At 53.1% G+C, this 19,810-nt stretch overlaps 2 protein-coding genes across 10 annotated transcripts in view; one reads left to right on the top strand and one right to left on the bottom strand.

Annotated features, from left to right (window-relative positions):
* The window catches only part of OGG1 (8-oxoguanine DNA glycosylase), a 42,649-nt gene extending 23,430 nt beyond the window's left edge, over nt 1-19,219 (bottom strand). Inside the window, exons 1-7 of one of the 8 annotated variants that reach the window (XM_089919652.1) lie at nt 18,824-19,219; nt 18,253-18,500; nt 17,507-17,686; nt 15,649-15,830; nt 13,695-13,836; nt 13,412-13,559; nt 11,811-13,253 (exon numbers count right to left, since the gene is read on the bottom strand). In XM_089919652.1, the coding sequence (XP_089775778.1) occupies nt 12,971-13,253; nt 13,412-13,559; nt 13,695-13,836; nt 15,649-15,830; nt 17,507-17,686; nt 18,253-18,500; nt 18,824-18,960 (1,320 nt within the window). In that variant the 5' untranslated portion in view covers nt 18,961-19,219 and the 3' untranslated portion in view covers nt 11,811-12,970. The other 7 variants (XM_022564660.3, XM_022564661.3, XR_002643314.3 and 4 more) reach the window with 7 other exon arrangements.
* On the top strand, nt 2,170-12,981 carry CAMK1 (calcium/calmodulin dependent protein kinase I). Of its 2 annotated transcripts, XM_022564659.3 has the most exons (12): nt 2,170-2,294; nt 4,499-4,613; nt 6,718-6,849; nt 8,077-8,151; nt 8,259-8,397; nt 9,222-9,348; nt 9,440-9,515; nt 10,203-10,315; nt 10,874-10,952; nt 11,049-11,136; nt 12,489-12,606; nt 12,715-12,981. In XM_022564659.3, exons 2-12 carry the CDS (start codon nt 4,531-4,533, stop codon nt 12,795-12,797), a joined length of 1,113 nt encoding a protein of 370 aa, XP_022420367.1. In that variant the 5' UTR covers nt 2,170-2,294; nt 4,499-4,530; the 3' UTR covers nt 12,798-12,981. The 2 variants fall into 2 exon arrangements, with proteins under 2 accessions (XP_022420367.1, XP_089775782.1); XM_089919656.1 differs by lacking the exons at nt 2,170-2,294; nt 4,499-4,613 and adding an exon at nt 7,034-7,704 and having other exon boundaries at nt 6,739-6,849.
* Nucleotides 19,220-19,810: the final 591 nt, after the last annotated feature.

Below are 19,810 nucleotides of genomic sequence, written 5' to 3'. Positions count from 1 at the left end.
CTGCAGAGGAAAGTAAGCCGAAGTGTAAAGAAAAATCGAGACAAGGAGAGATGAGAGAAAGCAAATCCTCCAAGTACTGTATCTCCAGTTCCAGTCTCAAACCCTGATCCATGGTGTTCCGCTTTCAATCTTGCCTCAGCTACTGTGAGCCATAGGTTCCTCTTTGGTGAAGCTGGCTTAGATTGGGATTCTATTACTTGACAAGTGAAAGAATCTAACCAATGGCAAGGAGATTTAGGGGAGGGAAATTGCCCCTTAACCCCCTATCCCCAGGCAAACCAGGTCCCTTCTCTGAGCCTCAGTTTACACTAAAAGTAAATTTTAGCTGTCAAATTTTTAATTCCAATGGTATTCAAGGCATTTCACATACATCAGTCTCATAGACTTCTCAGGAGAATTCTGAGTCAGTCATCGATATTCCCATATTCCCAATGAAGAAACTGAGACTCAGAAAGGCAGAGTGTGACTCAGATAAGTTAGTCTCAGAAGCCTTTCTAGGGGGATTTCCCTGGTGGTGCAGTGGTTAAGAATCCACCTGCCAATGCAGGAGACATGGGTTCGAGCCCTGGGCCGGGAAGATCCCACATGCCATGGAGCAACTAAGCCCGTGCGCCACAACTACTGAGCCTGCGCTCTGGAGCCCACGAGCCACAACTGCTGAGCCCACGTGCCACAACTACTGATGCCCGCACACCTACTCTCACCATAACTATAGAAAGCCCGCGAGCAGCAACGAAGACCCAAAGCAGCCAAAAATAAATAAATAAAATAAAATAAATTTATATATAAAAAAAAGCTTTGGGCTTCCCTGGTGGGGCAGTGGTTGAGAGACCGCCTGCCGATGCAGGGGACACGGGTTCGTGCCCCGGTCCGGGAGGATCCCACATGCAGCGGAGCGGCTGGGCACGTGAGCCATGGCCACTGAGCCTGCGTGTCCGGAGCCTGTGCGCCGCAACGGGAGAGGCCACAACAGTGAGAGGCCCGCGTACCGCAAAAAAAAAAAAAAAAATCCTTTTTAGGAACCTCTGCCATCTTCCTTTCTCACTGTAAAATGGGCATAATAACTGACCACCCTGACACAGTCCTGAGGATAAGAGAGGGAAAAGCCAGTTGAAGTTGAGTTGGGGGTAAGCATTGTCCCTTCCCCATCTTCCTGGAAAATGCAGGAATTCAAGAGTTAGGGCTAGCACTGGGTGATGATGGAGGTGGAGTTGGGGTCCTCGGCAAAGAGCCTCCTCTGGCTGGCTTCAGTCCATCCAGCCCCACCCCTACTTCCTGGGAGTTGCTGCCCCGCCCCCCCCCACCCCGGGCCACCTTCCCAAAGAAGGCCTCGCGCAAGAGGACTTCAGTCAGTTCCCTTGGCCCCCTGCCTACCTCCCCGGGGCACTTTTGGGCTTTCCCTCCCCAACCTGGCCCCGAGCCATCGGTCACTGGCGCCTGCCCAGTCACGTGGTCCTCTTTGGCCGACTTCCTCCAGGATCCTGATTTAACTCTCCCTCCTCCCCCGTCCCTCCCCGCCCCAGGCTCTCAGGGCACCCTCCTGTTCTGCCCGGCAGGTGTAGGGAAGTAGAGCATCAGCTCTGCCTCAGAGGGGGACCTCGGGCTTTAGTTTTCCCGCCTGTCAAATGCGGCCCCCACCCTACGGTTGCCTCAATTCTCTTCACTGCCTCCTACTCTTGCTTTGTCCTTTCCCTACGGCCCCATCCCTCCACCCCCATCAGTCTCCTAAGCTCTTCCCAGGGCCTAATTCCCCGGGGCGGAGGTGGGGGGGCAGGGGAGGAGGGACAGAGTCCAACCTTAAGGGAGCTCACGGAACTGGTCTGAAAGGAACTCCAAGAGACAGGGAGAAAATGGCCAGCTTCCGCCATCAGACAGACTTGGGTTCGAATTCGACTCTGCTTCTGACCAACTGCTGATTCTGAACCCTTCATCTCTCTGTGCCTCAGTTGTTCCTTCTGTGAAACGGGGACCCTGCCGGGAGACGAAGGATGGAAAGACTCAAACGGAGGCTCCAACCTGAACTAAGGGGTTCCCCCGCCCAGCCCCGCCCCCAGCGCCCCTTCCCTAGCCCGGGAGCGGATCCTCACCTCCCAGTCCCTAGTCCCTCCGCCGCAGGCTCCTCCTCCTCTGACATCAGAGCCGCGGGCGGGCGGAGGGAGCCAGCTGAGCCCGAATCGAGCCCTAGTCCGAGAGCGGGCGGGCGGGCCGAGCGCGCAGCAGCGGCGGACGGCGGACGGAGCTCAGCACCTGACAACTCGCGCCTCCCAGCCAGCCCCGCGGCTGGGCAGCCGCAGGTACAGCCCGGGAACCGCCCCGCCCGCGACCCTGGGCGCTGTCGGGCGGCGGGACCCTTCAGCCGCTGGACACCATCCCCGAAAGATGGGAGGGGGTGCCTGGGCGTACTGGACTGTACAGGGGCAGGGCTGGGCCTTTGTCCCCCACCTATGCCCCAGGCCCAGCAGGTGCCTTTACTGAGTGGGTAAAAGAGGAAGGAGGAGGGGTGTGTGTGTGTGTGTGCCTTCAGGAGGAGGGGTGTGTGTGTGTGTGTGTGTGCCTTCAGGAGGAGGGGTGTGTGTGTGTGTGTGTGTGCCTTCAGGAGGAGGGGTGTGTGTGTGTGTGTGTGTGTGTGTGTGTGTGTGTCTGCCTTCAGCTGGGCCTGAATGTGGAAGGACTGGGCATTAGGAGGGGGCCGTGTTGGGGTATGCGAATGTCACAGCACAGGCAAGTGGATGTGATATGAAGTTGCAGCATGTTGGTGCGTAAGGGTATCCGTATGGGTGGGGATGTCTGGGAAACAGTGTTTGGGCTGCACATTGTGTATCTAGGTGTTGTGTGTGCTGGAATCTGGCTCAAAGGGTAGTAAGTCAGAGTTGGGGGGTATACAGTTGTGTACTGAGGATGTTTGGAGTTAGATGTTCTGAGGATTTGGAGTTTAAGAGCTTCTAGGGTGTATAGGAGCTGGAGGGTGAAGGGTGTGAATGAATCTGGGATGTCTGGTATACAGGTGAGGGGTCTGTGTGTGTGTCTGTCCTGTCTGCATGTCATCTCGTCCAGGTGTATGTGGATGTGTGTTTTGGGGTGTGAGAGGGATCTGTGGGAGGGATGTCTGGGTGTGAGGATGTCTGAGGAAGTGTGTGTTTGGACATGTGTGCTGATGTCTGGGTGTACATGTATGATGAGATGTCAGAGCATCATCTGGAGATGGAGTGTGCTGGATCTGGGGTCAGGTGTTTGGGTTCAGGGGTGTGGGTGAGTCTTGGTGTGGTGTATCTGGGTGTAGGGATATGTGTGGAACTGTGAGGTTTGTATTTGCCAGGCCTTCAGGTGGGTTTTAAAATTCTGCCTCTAGAGCTTACCATCAAGTTTCCTTTCCTAGAAGTTTCTGCCCCTGGGATAGGTGGCCAGACCCCCCTGGGAACAAAGTCCCACCCAAAGAGTGGGATCGCACATCAGGGGCTCTAGTCAGGGCACCTTCCCCTCATTTTCCCACAGAAAAAACAGAGAAGAAAAGTGCTCTTCCTGAGGTCACACAGTACACTGGTCTCTCTTTTGGCCTCACTTTCTGTGGGCCTGGGATGGGATTGAGAGGCTGTGTTCTCTGGATGGGTCCTAGTCTGGCTGCAGCCCCCTCCAAGGCCTTTACCTTCAGCAAGCTTAGCTGGGGCCCCAGCTAGGGTCATTGGGCAACTCTGGGTCCAGACCCTATCCATCGCCAACCTCAGTCTCCCCATTCTCCATCTGATGAATGGAGAGAGAATGCTCACTCTCTACTGCTGGTTGAGACAGACGTCTCAACAGAGAAAAGTACAGGCTGGATCAGGGTGAGATCAAGCCGGGAGGGGACAGGTTGGGTGGGACCATTTCTCAGGCTGCTGGGACCCAGATGGGGAGTCAGGAGTGACAGGGGGGTAACAGGAGGTCCGGGGAGCTCCACCTGTGGCTGCTGTTGCTGTGGTAACAGTGCAGAAGGAGCTATTTAAAAACATGGCTGAGATATTGCTGGAAGCCCAGGCTGCCGGAAAACTGATTTCCGAGAGGCCTGGCAGGGAGAAGGAGGAGGGAGAGGAGACACCCCAGCAATTCCCAGGGTGGGGCTGGGACATCGCTGGTTCTGGGGACGGGGGATCCTCCTGGGCTGTGCATTTCTACAGGCTGCTCTGGGGTCTTCTCTTCTGTCCTCCCAGAGGTCAGTGTCCCCCAGAGTGTTTGGATTTAGAGAGGGAGGAACTGGGAGGTGAGCTGAATAAACGAATGAATGAGTGACTTTGTTGAATAAAGAATTTTGCTGCCACCCTGAAGGATTTTCCTCTAGGCATAAGGATATGATGCAGGGATGTTGCTGAATGAACAAATGGCCTGTGAATGAGTGAAAGTTGAATGATTTTGTCAAATGAATGAATCAAGGAATGAATAAACGCAGGCTGAATGGGGCCCCCAGTAAGTTCCCACGAAGAAGGCTGGGCCCTGCTGAGTCTTTTCCTTCCATTCCCTTTCCCAGGAGCCCTGGCTGTGGCCAGGGGGCAGCGGGCCATGCCGGGGGCAGTGGAAGGCCCCAGCTGGAAGCAGGCGGAGGACATTGGGGACATTTACGACTTCCGTGATGTTCTGGGAACGTGAGTCTCAGGGCAGGAGGAAAGGGAGAGCTGTCCCTGAGCTGGGGGGTGGGGTGGGGGGGGGCGGGGCTGGGAAGGTCCTCACTCCTGGGCCTGACTGGCTGGGGAGGCTGAGTCCAGGGTGGTGCTTCCTCTAGCCAGTTGATCACTGCTTCCTGTTTCCTACTGCCCAGGCCCCATGGTGGCCTTGTATGGCCCGACTGGCCTGGGCTTCTCACTTCTGGCTGACAGTGGGTGGAACAGAGGCTGCTCTTGCCACAGCTCTGGGTTCCTGTGACGAGAAGAAAGTAGGAGGAATGAAGGAGCCAGTTTTTCAAACTTGTTGCCAAGACCTGGGGGTTCTGGCCTAGGTTTTGGAACTGAAGCTGGGCGTGGCTCTGTTCTCAGTGGTGGGAATCCAGAAATAACTCAAACCTGATCTCCCAAGTCGATCCCAAACATGTGAGGGAGACAGACCTACGGAAAATGACAACAGGGTGTGTGCTGTGCTCTAGCTAAATTCGGGAATGAGGACTTTGTTGAGCCCAGAGAGAGCAGTGGCTTCTGTGTGGAGAAGAACTTTATGGAGAAGGGAGTATTAGAGCTGGGGACTAAAGGATGGGTAGGAGTGTACTTGTCAGAGAGGGAGAAGGCATTCCAGGCAGAAGGAATAGCATCAGCAAAGGTTCAGAGGCATGTTATGTGTGGAAGGAGAGTCTAGTGGAGCTTCTCATCAGAGGCTGGGGGAAGAGTGGAAGAAGAGGCTGAGAAGAGAGAGGAACAGGTCATGTAAGGCCTGAAAGCCAAGCTATGGAGGCTGGACTTGATCCCATGAGCCACAGGAAGACATTTAAGACTTTGTGGCAGATTTGCAATTCAGGATGGTCACTCTGGCCACAGCACAGAAGGTAAACTGGAGAGGGACAAGACTGGAAACCAGCAATGAGGCTACCGCAGTCACTAGTTATTCTGATGATTGAGCTTTCACGAGAGATGCTTTTCTTTGACTTATGGCTTCTTATTATCCCAGGGAAAGCAAACCGTCCTAGAAAGAACACTCTAGTAAACCCTCCTTAATCAGTGAACTTTAGTGAAAATGAATGTGTTCCTTTCTAAGAGCCTGTTAGAAAGCATTGCTTCTCAAACTTCAGTGAGGATACACATCACCTGACGGTCTTGTTAAAATGCAGATTCTAGGGCTTCCCTGGTGGCGCAGTAGTTAAGAATCCGCCTGCCAATGCAGGGGACACAGGTTCGAGCCCTGGTCCGGGAAGATCCCACATGCTGCGGAGCAACTAAGCCTGTGCACCACAACTACTGAGCCTACACTCTAGAGCCCGTGAGCCACAACTACTGAAGCCTGCGTGCCTAGAGCCCGTGCTCAACAAGAGAAGCCACCACAATGAGAAGCCTGTGCACTGCAACAAAGGGTAGCCCCCGCTCGCCGCAACTAGAGAAAGCCCGCGCGCAGCAACAAAGATCCAACACAGCCAAAAATAAAATAATAAATAAAAATTAAAAATGCAGATTCTGATTTAGTAGGTCTAGGGTGGGGCCTGAGATTCCACACTTCTGAAAAGTTCCCAGGTGATACTGATGGTTCTTCATGGTTCTAAAGGGTGTTAAATAAGCCATGACTCAAATTGGCTTTTGCAGAAAAAGGAGTGAATCAGTCATGCACATAATAAAAAAGCCTAGGGAGTAAACTTCAGGCATGGGATGCAGAGGCTCACATGATGTTATCAGGAAATTGTCTTTGACGGTTTCTCAGCTCTGATTTCCTTTGTGTTGGCTTCATTCTCAAGCAGGCTCTCCCCAAGTGGTGGCAAAGATGACCACCATTAGTGCCAAGCTTACGTCTTACCAGCTTAGCAGGAAAGAGCACCTCATTCTCAAAGTGCCAGTAACCTGGCTTATATCACAGGACCCAATTACTGTGGCCAGGGGATAGACTACTCTGATTGGCCAGGCTGGGTCACCTCTGGCACCAGGGAGGTGAATGAGTGATGGAGGGAGGCTCATCCCATCTCCTTGGTCTGGGGATGGTCACGTAACCCATAGGGGGATGGAGGAGAGGCTGGAGGGAAGCTGAGTTCCCCACCTCGTGAATCCCCTCTCTCTGCAGAGGGGCCTTCTCGGAGGTAATCCTGGCAGAAGATAAGAGGACTCAGAAGCTGGTGGCCATCAAATGTATCGCCAAGAAGGCTCTGGAGGGCAAGGAGGGCAGCATGCAGAATGAGATTGCTGTCCTGCGCAAGTACGTGAGCCACATCCTGTCCCTGCCCTGGGTTGACCCTGCCTTGACCCCTCCCATTCGCTTCCTATCTCTGCTTTGGGCAAATCATCTAACCTCTCTGAGCCTCAAATTGCTCATTTGTAACACGAGGTAATAATCTCCACTTGGTAGGGATTTGGGGAGCATTAGAGGTCCTTTATTTCAGGTGCCTGGCACAACAGCTAACATGACAGATGTGACCGAGATGCCACTGCTTCTTTACAGTGGTTTAATGTCCAATCAGATCTAAAGGTCAGTCCTTGAACGTGTCTCAAACCCATGTATCTCAACTGACGTTATCTCTAGACCTACCGCAAGTTCCTGCCACATATTAAACCACCCAGCAAGTTGAAAAATGCTCATCTGCGGATGCCCTGACTCAACAACCAAATGGTCTCCGAACTGCTCATGCTGATGGGAAACCTGCTGTTCTCACTGGAAAGCTCATATAGAATCTTCACTTCCAGCCTCCCCCCTGAGCTTTCCAACCACCATGGGCAGGGACGAAATAATCATTTCCATTATTGGGTCAGGGAGACTGAGGCCCAGAGAGGACAAAGGACTTGCCCAAAGTCACACAGCAAGTTTGTGGCAGAGCCAAATCTTCCATCAAACTCAATTACCATCATTGGTTCATTTCTGGAGCGTTTACTGTGTGCCAGGCATTGTGCCGATTCTTCCCTGCATTTCCTCACATGATCCTCACTCCACCACTTGGAGGGAAGTACTATCACTGGCTTCATATTATAGATGAAGAAACTGAAGCCCGGAGAGGTTACCCTCAATTCAGTGAATATGAGTGAGCACCCACTCTGCACCAGGTGTGGAGCAACAGTGGTGAGCAAGATAAAGCTGCTGGTTTCATGGAGATGATGTTCTGGTGGGGGAGGCTGACAACTTTATAAACCCAGACAAGTGTTAAAATCATATACTGATCAGCACTGTGAGGTGAGAAGACTTGCCCCCGAACAGCACATGGCAGAGGCGGATGAGGACCCGGGTCTGTCTGACGCCGGAGCCCAGTGTTAACCCCTGTGGCTCTCCTGCCTTCCATGACACTATGATACATCATGGTAAATCAGCTTTTCCCTTTGAGACCCAGATCTCAGGCTCATCCTGCCCAGGTTTGCAGGCGGTGGTTCTTCACCATGAGGGTGGGGAGGTGGCTGAACTGTCCTCACCTCTGAACCACCTCATTTCTCCTTTCAGGATCAAGCACCCCAACATTGTAGCCCTGGATGACATCTATGAAAGTGGGGGACACCTCTATCTCATCATGCAGCTGTGAGTGGCCCTGCCTCTGCCCCTTCCTCACAGCTCTCCCTGCTGCCCCCTCCCTGGCCTCTCTGCCTTCCGTTCTCTTGTCCAGACTGCCCTGTCCCTGGCTACAGGGTGTCAGGTGGGGAGCTGTTTGACCGAATTGTGGAAAAAGGCTTTTACACAGAGCGGGACGCCAGCCGCCTCATCTTCCAGGTGCTGGATGCCGTCAAGTACCTGCACGACCTGGGCATCGTACACCGAGACCTCAAGGTGGGTGTGAGGGTGTGTGGGGAGCTGGGGCACACAGGGGTGGGGCCTCTGCAAACTCCTGAGACCTTGGGTACCTCTCACCCCCTTGCTGAGCCTTGCTTTCCCATCTGCAGAATTAACCCGGTAAGCCCTAAACTGCTTCCTCCCCATTCCATCTCTGACACACAAATGGACACAAAGGTGAACTGTGCTGTTATTTTATCCCAGTCGCATCTTATGTCTTTTTCTGATAATAAAAGTCCCACTTGCTCTTTGTAGAAAACTTGAATGGGGTAGCAAAACACGAAGAAGAAAGCCAGAAGCCCCTGAAAGCCTGCTCCTCAGAGACGATGATGGGGTTCACGTTTTGTAGTACATCTCATTCTGCTCTAGAAGAGTGCTGGGGTGAAACAGATCTGGGTCTGAATTCTCTCCCTGCCACTCCCCTCCCTAACTGTAGATTCTCAGGCAAGTCACTTTGCCTCTCAAGGTATCAGTTTCCCCCACTGTAAAGTGGGATTATTCAGAGTGGGCTAGCAGGGATGTGGTAAGGATAAACTGAAATCAAGCACAAGACAGGATCTGGCGCACAGGAGCTCCTCAAAAATTCTTTAGGGTGTCACAGTACACACCTGAGATTTATAGGAAATTCCCTTCTATATCCCCGAGGCCCTTGTCCTTTTGGAACTTCGAACTTAATTGAGTTTCTTGTGCCTCCAACCAAGATGGCAGCTGTGATGCCCCAGTGGCTTCTGGGGGGCTCGCTGGGGTGCTTGGGGAGGCAGAAGGTCCTGCTGGCCTCTGGCCATCTCCCACTCCTCTTCCCCCACCTCCCATCTTCCAAGCCAGAGAATCTGCTGTACTACAGCCTGGATGAAGACTCCAAGATCATGATCTCCGACTTTGGCCTCTCCAAGATGGAAGACCCCGGCAGCGTGCTCTCCACAGCCTGCGGGACCCCAGGATACGTGGGTGCGGAGGGCCGTGGGCTGGGACTGTGGGCGGGGAGGAACCCAAAGCTGCCGGGCAGATTTGTCACTACCATGTCCCCTTCCTTCCACAGCCCCTGAAGTGCTGGCCCAGAAGCCCTACAGCAAGGCAGTGGATTGCTGGTCCATTGGGGTCATCGCCTATATCCTGTGAGTGGGGGGCTTGGCCGTTGGGGATGTGGCTTCAGAGTTCTCTCCCCTACTTTGCTCTCTTCCTCCTCCCTGCCATTTCTTCTTTCCTGCCATCCATATTTATATCTACCAATTAATGACTAATATTACTTCACTCAACAGGTACTATGTTTCTGGCACTGTGCCAAGCACTGGGGCTTTAGCAGAGAATAAGACAGACAGGGTGCCTGCCCTCAGGGAGCAGACATGCTAATAAGGGAGACAGAAAATAAATAAGTAAATCTATAAAATAATGGCAGGTGGTAAGAAATATTAAGAAGAAAAATCAAGCAGGGAAGGGAGATGGGGATGGATGCTATTGTAGATAGGAGGTCAGGGAGCCTCTCTGAGGAGGTGGCATGAGTGGCATCCTGACTGAAGTGAGGGAGCCAGACATTCGAGGTGTGGGGGGAGAATGGTTTAGGCAGAGGGCACAGCAAGTGCAAAGGCCCTGAGGAAGGACAGATGGCGGCATGTTAAGGAACAGAAAGCCAGGGTAGCTGGACAGGAGTGAGCAAGGCAGAGAGGGGCAAATTTCCCCCCTTTGTAAAAGGGGGAACTCCTTCCTGTGGGTTCTGCCTGATCCCTGAGACTGCCCCAAAGCTCCATCCTGGAGCCAGTGGGTACAATGAAAATGGAAATGAGAATGAGTTTCTCCTTGCCCAGGCTCTGTGGTTATCCCCCCTTCTATGACGAAAACGATGCCAAACTCTTTGAACAGATTTTGAAGGCCGAGTACGAGTTTGACTCTCCTTATTGGGACGACATCTCTGACTCCGGTATTTGGGGCTTTGCTTTCTTCCCCTGGGTCCTACCTCCGGTGCCCTCCTCATCTGCTTTGGGGGTCTCCTCTCTGCCTTCCTTCCACCAGATTCCCCAGAGCTGTCTTCGAGACCAGACACCCACCCTGGGTGCTTCTCTTTGCCTGGCTCCTGGCCTGAGAAACTGTAGGCTTTCATTCATTCGGTCTTCAAACATAGTATTTTAGAAAATACCTCTCCCCACTGACTTCCTAATGCCTAAGACACCACCATTCATGTTTTTATCTGTCTTCCTGTGCCTCCGATTAGGAGGCAAAGCTGTGAAGCCATTATCAGTCATGTACACATCAGTGTGAATACACTGAGCACAATCTTCTCTAGGAACAAGTTATTCTTAAGGGAGAAAGCTGGAGGGTTGGGGTGGGCCTGGGGGCTTAGAGAAAAGGGTGCAGGTGGGGTGGGGTGGTGAATGGACAGATCTGGCTTCGGTGCCAGCCAGACCTGAGGGGTGGGTTCTATCTTGGGGGTGTTCTCAGGCACCACCATGCTGTCTTTGCTCTTGTCTTGGGGATTCAGCCAAAGACTTCATCCGGCACTTGATGGAGAAGGATCCAGAGAAGAGGTTCACCTGTGAACAGGCCTTGCAGCACCCCTGGTGAGAGCTCCCACAAGCTGTGGGCTGGGGTGGGATCTGGGGCCCCCAGGCCTGCCTCAGCCTTCACTGACAACCCTCCACACACATCCGCTCTAGGATTGCAGGAGATACGGCTCTAGATAAGAATATTCACCAGTCGGTGAGCGAGCAGATCAAGAAGAACTTTGCCAAGAGCAAGTGGAAGGTGAGCCCACGTTTAGTCCTGGGTCCCAGCCTCCCCAGGACTCCTCCCCAGCCCCATCCAGCCCTCAGCTCACACAGCAGCTTGCACCTTGTGGGGCACACTGTAAATGCTCAGGGGTGCTTACTGAAGAACCTCATTCATTCATTCAATGCTCTGACACCTACTCTATTCCAGTGATGGTCCCTGACCTCCAAGTCTAGAGGGAGAACAGTGTATACTTCTTAAGGAGACATCGAACCCAAGCTACGAGATCCTGGAAGGGGCATAAACCTGTCAGACGTGATAGCCGAGTAGGAATTAGCTGGGCACAGCAGAATAATGTCTGAGGCAGACGGAACCAGGGTGCAAAGGGCCAGGAGACGTGAGAGTGCAGCCATTCAGGGCAGTGTAAGCGCTAAGCCTGGCTGGACTGGAGGAGCTGTGGGGCAGGAGCCCAGGCTGAAGACCCAGGTAGGGGCCAGGCTGCTCGGGGGCTTGAGTACCACAGTGGAGCAATGACTTGATCCTGAAGATGCTGAGGAGCCCCAGAAGGATTTTCAGCTGGAACTTGCCCATTAGAAAGGGCTCTCAAGATGCAGAAAGGCACAGTGGAGGCTGGGAGACCCTTTAGGGGGCTGTGGCAGAGACGTAGTCAGGAGACGGTGAGGGCTTGGACCAGAGCAGTGGCACTGCGAACAGAGAACACTGGTTGGTCCAGAAGTCGTTTGGGAGGCAGAACTGACAAGAAGTGATGGTAGAATGGATATTGGGGGAGAAAAGAGATGTCCAGGGCTGGCCCAAGATTTTGGTCGGGGATGAAGTAGATGGCGGTACCGTCACTAAGATGGAGATCCCAAGGGCAGAAACTTGTTTTAGGGGATGATTTTGGTTTGGGACATGGTAAATTTGAGGGACATCTCAGTGGATCGGTCGAATAGAGAATGATACACACACCTGGGCAAGTTAGTTAACCTCTCTGTGCCTCAGTTTCCTCCTCTGACAATGGTGACAGTAATAGTGCCCACCTCAGAGACATTCGTGAAGATTAAATGAACTACTATGTAAGGTGCTTAGAACACTGCCTGACACGTAACGCTGTACTGTTTACGCTTATGTAAACATAAATTAATTATATATAAAAAGTTACGCACGTCTATCTATATATACATTTTATACATGTGCGTGTGTGTATTACTATATGATGTGACTGAATATAGTTTAATAAAGCCTTGTAGATGTTTCAGGGAGTTTTAGGCGATCAACCAATATTGCCTGAATAAAACTAACAGAACTGCTGCGAGAATTACACCGCCAGACCCTGCCCGGTGATGTCCTACTCTCTCCAAAGTCCCTTCTTCTGCCTCTCTCCACAGCAAGCCTTCAATGCCACGGCCGTGGTGCGGCACATGAGGAAGCTACAGCTGGGCACCAGCCAGGAGGGGCAGGGACAGACGGCGAGCCACGGGGAGCTGCTGGCCCCAGCAGCTGGGGGTGAGGCCCTGGGCTCTGTGGAAGGGCAAGGGTGGTCCACAGAAAGGCACCCACACTAGAGCAGAGGGTCTCCTCCTGTGGCCAACTCTGCTTTCTCTCCCCGTGTAGGGCCGGTGGCCAGCTGCTGCTGTCGAGACTGCTGCGTGGAGCCGGGCCCGGAACTGTCTCCCACACTGGCCCCCCAGCTCTAGGGGCCTGGATCCCCCGTGTAGGAGGGGTTGGGAGCAGCCTGCTCCCCCCCTCCCTGAACTGGGGAGTTACCCTGCTCCACCCGCTCCGCACCCCTTTCCCTACAGCCCCTCCACTGCATTTTCCATACAAATGTTTCTATTTTATTGTTCCTTCTTATAATAAAGGGAAGAGGTTAAAACCACAGGTAGCTCTGTCTCCCCAGACAACTCCCATCCCACACTGTCACGCAAACTGCTTGATTTGAGGGTGCCTGGCCCCTTAGGTAGCTGCAAGGAGCCCCCTTTCCAACATGAGACTGGATGGGGGTGAGAAGGGGGAATGGTGGGGAGGGGTATTTGGGGCATCCCTTCGTCCAGCGCCCCCACCTAGCCTTCCGGCCCTGGGCATCTCTTTCTGCGCTTTGCTGGTGGCTCCTGAGCTCGGTGGGGTTGGCGCAGGTCAGCACTGAACAGCACCTGGTGGGGGGGAGGAGTCTGAGTGGAGAGAGGGTACACTGGGGTCAAGACTGGGGGTGCCGTGTGGGGAGCCGGAAGGGTTCATGGGGGGCAGGGCTGAGGCAAGGAGAGTCCACTGGAGTCAGGGCTGGGGTGGGTGGAGAGTCCTTTAGGGTCACCTGGGGCAGTGGCGGGGTAGAAGAAAGTGGGTCAGGGCTTGGGGCGAAGTCCTATGGGGTCTGGACTGGAGGACGACGGGAAGGCTAGGTACACTCACTGCTTGGGCCCAGCCAGCATAAGGTCCCCACAGGCTCCGGAAAAAGCTTCCTAAACCAGAAGTGGTGAGGCGACATTGATTGGCCCTCCTGTTCCCTATCCACAAGGGTGGGGTGTAGGGGGAGGTGTGGGAAGTTTCCACCACCTCAGCTCACTGCCAGTCCCGACATCCCACTCTCTCCTTACCCAGTTCCTTGTTGGCCTGGGGGCTCGGACCCTTGGTGGTGGGGTGCCAGCTGTAGTCACATTGAGCGATCTGCCACACGTGGACATCCACGGGCACAGCCTGGGGCTTGTCTAGGGCCATCAAGCAGATGCAGTCGGCCACCTTTGACAGACACAGAGTGAGCCACAGAGGAGGAATGGCAGGGTCCAGCCAGCAACCTGCTTCTAGCCCCAAAGCCAGCTGCTTCCTTCTCCACTCTGAGGTTACTATGATTGTACATTCTATTAATAATTTAAAACACAGCTGTGTGGACTTCCCTGGTGGCACAGTGGTTAAGAATCTGCATGCCAATGAAGGGGACATGGGTTCAAGCCCTGGTCCGGGAAGATCCCACATGCCGCGGAGCAACTAAGCCCGTGCGCCACAGCTACTGAGCCTGCGCTCTAGAGCCCACGAGCCACAACTACTGAGCCCATGAGCCACAACTACTGAGCCCGTGCACCTACAGCCCGTGCTCCGCAACAAGAGAAGCCACTGCAATGAGAAGCCAGCGTATTGCATGAAGAGTAGCCCCTGCTCACGGCAACTAGAGAAAGCCTGCGTGCAGCAATGAAGACCCAATGCAGCCAAAAATAAATTAATTAAGTAATTAATTTTAAAAAAGAAATAGCTCCTGGTATTAAGAAATTCTTTTAAAAAAAATATAGGGCTTCCCTGGTGGTGCAGTGGTTGAGAGTCCGCCTGCCAATGCAGGGGACATGGGTTCGTGCCCCGGTCTGGGAAGATCCCACATGCCACGGAGCGGCTGGGCCCGTGAGCCATGGCCGCTGAGCCTGCGCGTCCGGAGCCTATGCTCCGCAGCGGGAGAGGCCACAACAGTGAGAGGCCCATGTACCGCAAAAAAAAAAAAAAAAATATATATATATATATAAGTAAATAAATAACAGCTGTGATGAGAGTGCTACTGGGTGAACATCTTATGTGTGTCAGGTTCTCTTTTTTTTAAATAAATTTATTTATTTATTTAATTTATTTTTGGCTGCATTGGGTCTTCGTTGCTTCAAGTGGGCTTTTCTCTAGTTGCGGTGAGTGGGGGCCCCTCCTCGTTGTGGCACGCAGGCTTATTGTTGTGGCTTCTCTTGTTGTGGAGCACGGGCTCTAGGTGCACGGGCTTCAGTAATTGTGGCACGCGGACTCAGCAGTTGTGACTCGCGGACTCCAGAGCGCAGGCTCAGTAGCTGTGGCCCCCGGGGCTTAGTTGCTCCATAGCATGTCGGATCCTCCCGGACCAGGGCTCAAACCCGTGTCTCCTGTATTGGAAGGCGGATTCTTAACCACTGCGCCACCAGGGAAGCCCCTTGTCTTGTTTCGCAGACAAGAAAACCGAGGTTCTGAAAGGTGAAATGACTTGGCCAAAGTTACACAGCTAGGCAGATGCAGAACCAAGATTTAATGTTAGGCTGGAGTTCAGAGCCCGTGAAAAAGAGTTCTTTAAGCAAAAGTTCATTTTTAAAGTACAGAGAAATATAAAAAAGAAAACAATAAATGCCAAATTCCCAATCATCTTTCTGATAGCTAACGCTGTTGATATTTAACAAGAAGTTCTATAAGTGCATATAATTTTACGAGAAGAACAAAATTAAAAGTGGAAACATCTTTTCATTTGTCTTCCCAAAGGTAACCACTATTAAGTTCCCTGTGATTCCTTCTGGAAATTTCTGCATTTAGCAGTGTATATATGTACCTAAACAAATGGTTTTTCTAAAAATGCATTCAAAGAGCAATGTCTTTTATACCCTTTCTGCATTCTACATTTCTCTAATAAAACATCTGCTGGTATCCTTTCTCCTTCCCACTCTGCCTCCAGAAGAGAAGCCCGCATCCAAGCACCCAACTCTCAGGCCTGCCTTCTCTCCTCCTCCGCTACTCTCTGCATGGGTGGTGAGGGCAGCTCCTACCCCCCTGGGGCCTTACCTTGGTGCCTACCCCAGGCAGGGTGCAGAGGGCCTTATGGGCCTCCTCGTAGGGCGCCTTGCGCAGCTGCTGCAGCCAGGGAAGTCCACCCCGTTCTTCCAGGATGGCTCGGGCACTGGCACTCACATAGCGGGCACGATACCCCAGGCCCAGCTTCCTGAGCTGAGCCTCCACCTGTGGCCCTGTGGGGTGGTGGGGAGGGGATCAGGGGTCAGGCATTATCACATCCTTCCTGTCATCAGGCTAGTGTGTGAGCCCTGCACCCCACAGGAATGCTTTCCCTAAGCACCCCTCTCCTACCTTGCCACCCTCTGGGAGACCCCAGGACACTTGCATGTACAAAGGAAAGGGTTAAGGCCTGGGTTCTGCCCCTCCACAAATGTTCTCTGAGCACTGACTATGTGCTGTGCACTGCAGAAGGGACTGAGAAGGACTTGCTGCCCTGGAGGAACTCCCCAGTTAAGTTCCTTAACCTTTCCAAAGGGCGTTCACATTCATGATCTAAAATAAAAGTCATAATAACAGCAACAGCTTCTATTTTCAAGTGCTGGGTATCATGCATGGGCAAAGTGCTTCAGGTACATTATCATGCTTACTTTTCTCAAGGACCCTGATGACAATATTATTGTTCTTCCCACTTTATGGATGGAGAAAATGAAGGCCTAGAAGAGGTTAAGTAACTTGCTCAAGAAAGGACATGGTAGAGATGGGACCTTGCACTGAGGTCTGGGACACCAAGCCTGTGCTCTTAACCCATTGCACTACCTACCTCATGATTGCTTTATTCATCCCTCAAACCCTTCTGGATAGAGACTGTTACTCCCATTCCACAAACAAGTTAAGAGAAGCTTGGAGAGGTGAATGAATTTCTTGAGGTCTTATGACTACTAAGCTGGGAGCTAAGACCCAAGATTGGGTTTCTAAGCACCTAAAACATTCTGTTTTCTCCAGAGGGGGCTGTCTCCTTGCTATGCAGTCACCAAGCACTTTCTCTAGCTTGGTTCTCACAACTGCCAACTGATATACTTGCCTCTGTAAAATACTTGCCTCACAGGGCTGCTGTGAAGAACATATGTGTTTCTGGTTGCAGAATTGTTGGATTCATTGTGCAGATAACAAGTTGAATTTTCTGTTTACATCCCATAAGCCAAACACTGTGCTAGGTGCAGTATGTGTATTCCTTTACTCAACCCTCATGACAACTCTGATAGGTAGGTGCTATTCTTTTTTTTTTTTTTTTTTTGCGGTACGTGGGCCTCTCACTGTTGTGGCCTCTCCCGTTGCGGAGCACAGGCTCCGGACGCACAGGCTCAGCGGCCATGGTTCACGGGCCCAGCCGCTCTGCGGCATGTGGGATCTTCCCGGACCGGGGCACGAACCCGTGTCCCCTGCATCGGCAGGCGGACTCTCAACCACTGCGCCACCAGGGAAGCCCGGTAGGTGCTATTCTTATCCCATTCAATGGATTAAAAAACCGAGGCACACAGAGGCTAAATAATGTGCTCAAGGTCATATACGTAGAAGTCACATGCCAGAGTTGAGATTCTGACCCAGGCAGGCTGTCTCTAGAATGCGTGCTCTTAAGCCCAAATTAATGTACACTGTATACAGATGTCTTCTGATGAGCCATTGAACCCATGGGGCAAAAAGCCCAGACTAGTGAGGTGCTGACATTTCAGGGACAGATAAGGAAGATGAGGTGTAACTGGGGCTGATCAGACCAGGCAGGGCAGTATTCTGGATGAGGGCAGTATTTAGAAAGGCAGGAAGCTTTGAGATGGGAGAAGGGCACCAGGGGAGAACTGAACAGACCCTGAAAGCTGCTGGAAGGCCCGGAGGCAAGGACCCACCTACTCACCAGCCAGGGCCTGCAAACTGGGGAAGCCATGGTAGGTGACATCATCAAGCTGGAGGAGCCGAGGTCCGAAGGTCTGGCAGAGCTGCTCCACCATGCCAGTGATGCGGGCAATGTTGTTGTTGGAGGAACAGATGAAGGAGAAGAGACACTCGATGGGATCCTGTTGCAGGAGTCGCACACCTGGGGACCAGAAAGGCAGAGGGACCAGAAATCACCTGTTATTGGGAGTGGCCTCTTCTCACCCTCAGATTCTAGGTACCAAGGCTCCGGGGTATCCCAGGGGAATGAGGGACAGCACTGTTAGAGAAAGCAACAGCAGAGCTCTCATTCCTCATAGCATCTTGTGAGGTCTGGGTTATCATCCCATTCCACAGATGAAGAAGCCACAATGTAAGTACTATGAGGGTGGGGATTTGTTTCTATTTTGTTCACTGTGGTATCCCCAGTCGCATAGCTGATGCTCTGTAAACATTTACAGAATGAATGATGTCACCAGCCCCAGATCACACAGCCAGGATTTGGCTCAATATCCTTGTCACTCCACTATGGTGGTCAGCAGGACAATAATAACAGTAATAATAATTACTATGTGTCAGGCACTATTCTAAGCACTTTACATGTCTTAGCTTCTTTAATCCTCATAAAATCCTATGAGGTGGATATAATCCCCATTTTACAGATGGTGAAACTGAGTAACTTAACCAAATCACAAGCACCCCAACCCCTGCCTCAGGCTCTGTACTCACCTTGGAATTTCTGAGCCACCTCTTGAAAGTGGGGGTCCACAGAACTCCAATGGTGATACAGCTGAGCAAGGCTGACATCCAGCCGGAAGTACTGTCGCACGGCCTTTAGCTCTTCCAGTGTGGGCCTGCCAACCCGGCCCTTATCCCCTCGGTACACAGTGCAGTAAAGATGCTCCTCAGTCTGGGTCAGCGTCCATACCTGGTCGGCCAGCACGCCACTCCAGTGCGCAGGGCTCTGCTCCCTCCACCTGACCCCCAGGCACAGGGCAGCCCTAGCACTCAGTTTCCTTTCCTGCACCCTTTGGGGCGTTCCCATCTTATAACTGCTCCATATACAAACCTGACTTACAAATTGCAAAGTAAAAGTGCTTTCTTTTACATCAGTTATATCATGTAATCCTCGCAACAACACTGCGCAGGCTTATTACCTCACCTCCAATTTATAAAGCATGTAACAGGGTCACCACCACCCATGCCTCAGTCTCCTCTTTTGTACTCTGAAGTTTCTTCATCACCCCCGATGCACCCCAGGATCTGCTGTGCCGAGGAGCCAGGAGCCAGGGTCACTCACCGGAATGACTGTCCAGAAGCCAGAACCAGGTCCAGGCGCAGCTCAGAGCGTGGACAGGGGATGGAGGCCCACAGGGCCGGGACGGAGGCTAGAGTGCGATGTCTCATGCTACGCTGCAGAAGGGAGCGGGCTAACATTTCCACGTCAGGCTCCGCCCCATGATGCCCTCGCCCACTCAAAGCAGCTCAACGCTCCGCCGAGACACCGCCCCAAAGGTCACGCCCCTCTAGGCCTCGCCCACCAAATCCTAGCCTCTTAATTTGCTTATTTAAGGCCCGCCCAGTTTTATTCAATTTCTGCACTCCCCAAAGGCCCCACTCCTCGCGGTTCACCAACGCTCCGTCCCTCCCACTCTGTCCCGAAACTCCCGTCCTTCCTCCTTACGTATCCTCCCCCGCCCCCCACAGCCTCCGGGCGCGCACCACTGTCCCCACCGTCCCAAAGAGCTGCCGCGACTTTGGGAAGCGCGCGGAAGCGCTCCCTTTGGCTTTCTCCTGCGTCCGCCCTCTCTCACCGGAAGTACGGTTCAAGCCCGGCTAATTGGATCCAGAGGTAGCCAATCCACGGAGAGTTAAGAGTCGCCAATGAGAATCGGGTGTGGCGGCGGGTGGGCGGGCCTTTCCGTGGCGCCGCAGCGGTTGGCGCGCGCTGGGCTAGCTGCCCGCCCTTGGGCTTTCCTCTGTGGGCTCGGCTGCACTCGGCACGCCGGTGTGTCCCATCCCCGCTCTCCAGGGTCCGGGCGCACTGTGCGCCCTCAGGCCCCAGTCCTCACTGCCTGATCTTCTCAGAGCCCTGGGATGCCTCAGGGCCTGCCCGCCCACAGAACCAAGTCCTATCCCTCGCCGTCCTTAGCCTTTCTCACCGAGCCTCTCGGGGCTGATCCTCGCCCTCCTCAGTCGGCCTCCCCTGAACCACCCCCTCACTGAGAATCGCGCCGGAACGCAGCTCCGGGCCCGCCGAGCCCCTGAGGTGTCTCCACGGCGTTGG

This window comes from Delphinapterus leucas, chromosome 10, assembly GCF_059928025.1.
Source record: "Delphinapterus leucas isolate spDelLeu-1000000601 "Yukka" chromosome 10, BTC_Dleu_Yukka2, whole genome shotgun sequence".
Classification (NCBI taxonomy): domain Eukaryota; kingdom Metazoa; phylum Chordata; class Mammalia; order Artiodactyla; family Monodontidae; genus Delphinapterus; species Delphinapterus leucas.
Note: the sequence above shows the minus strand (reverse complement) of the source record. Positions and strands in the feature narration are given on the sequence as shown.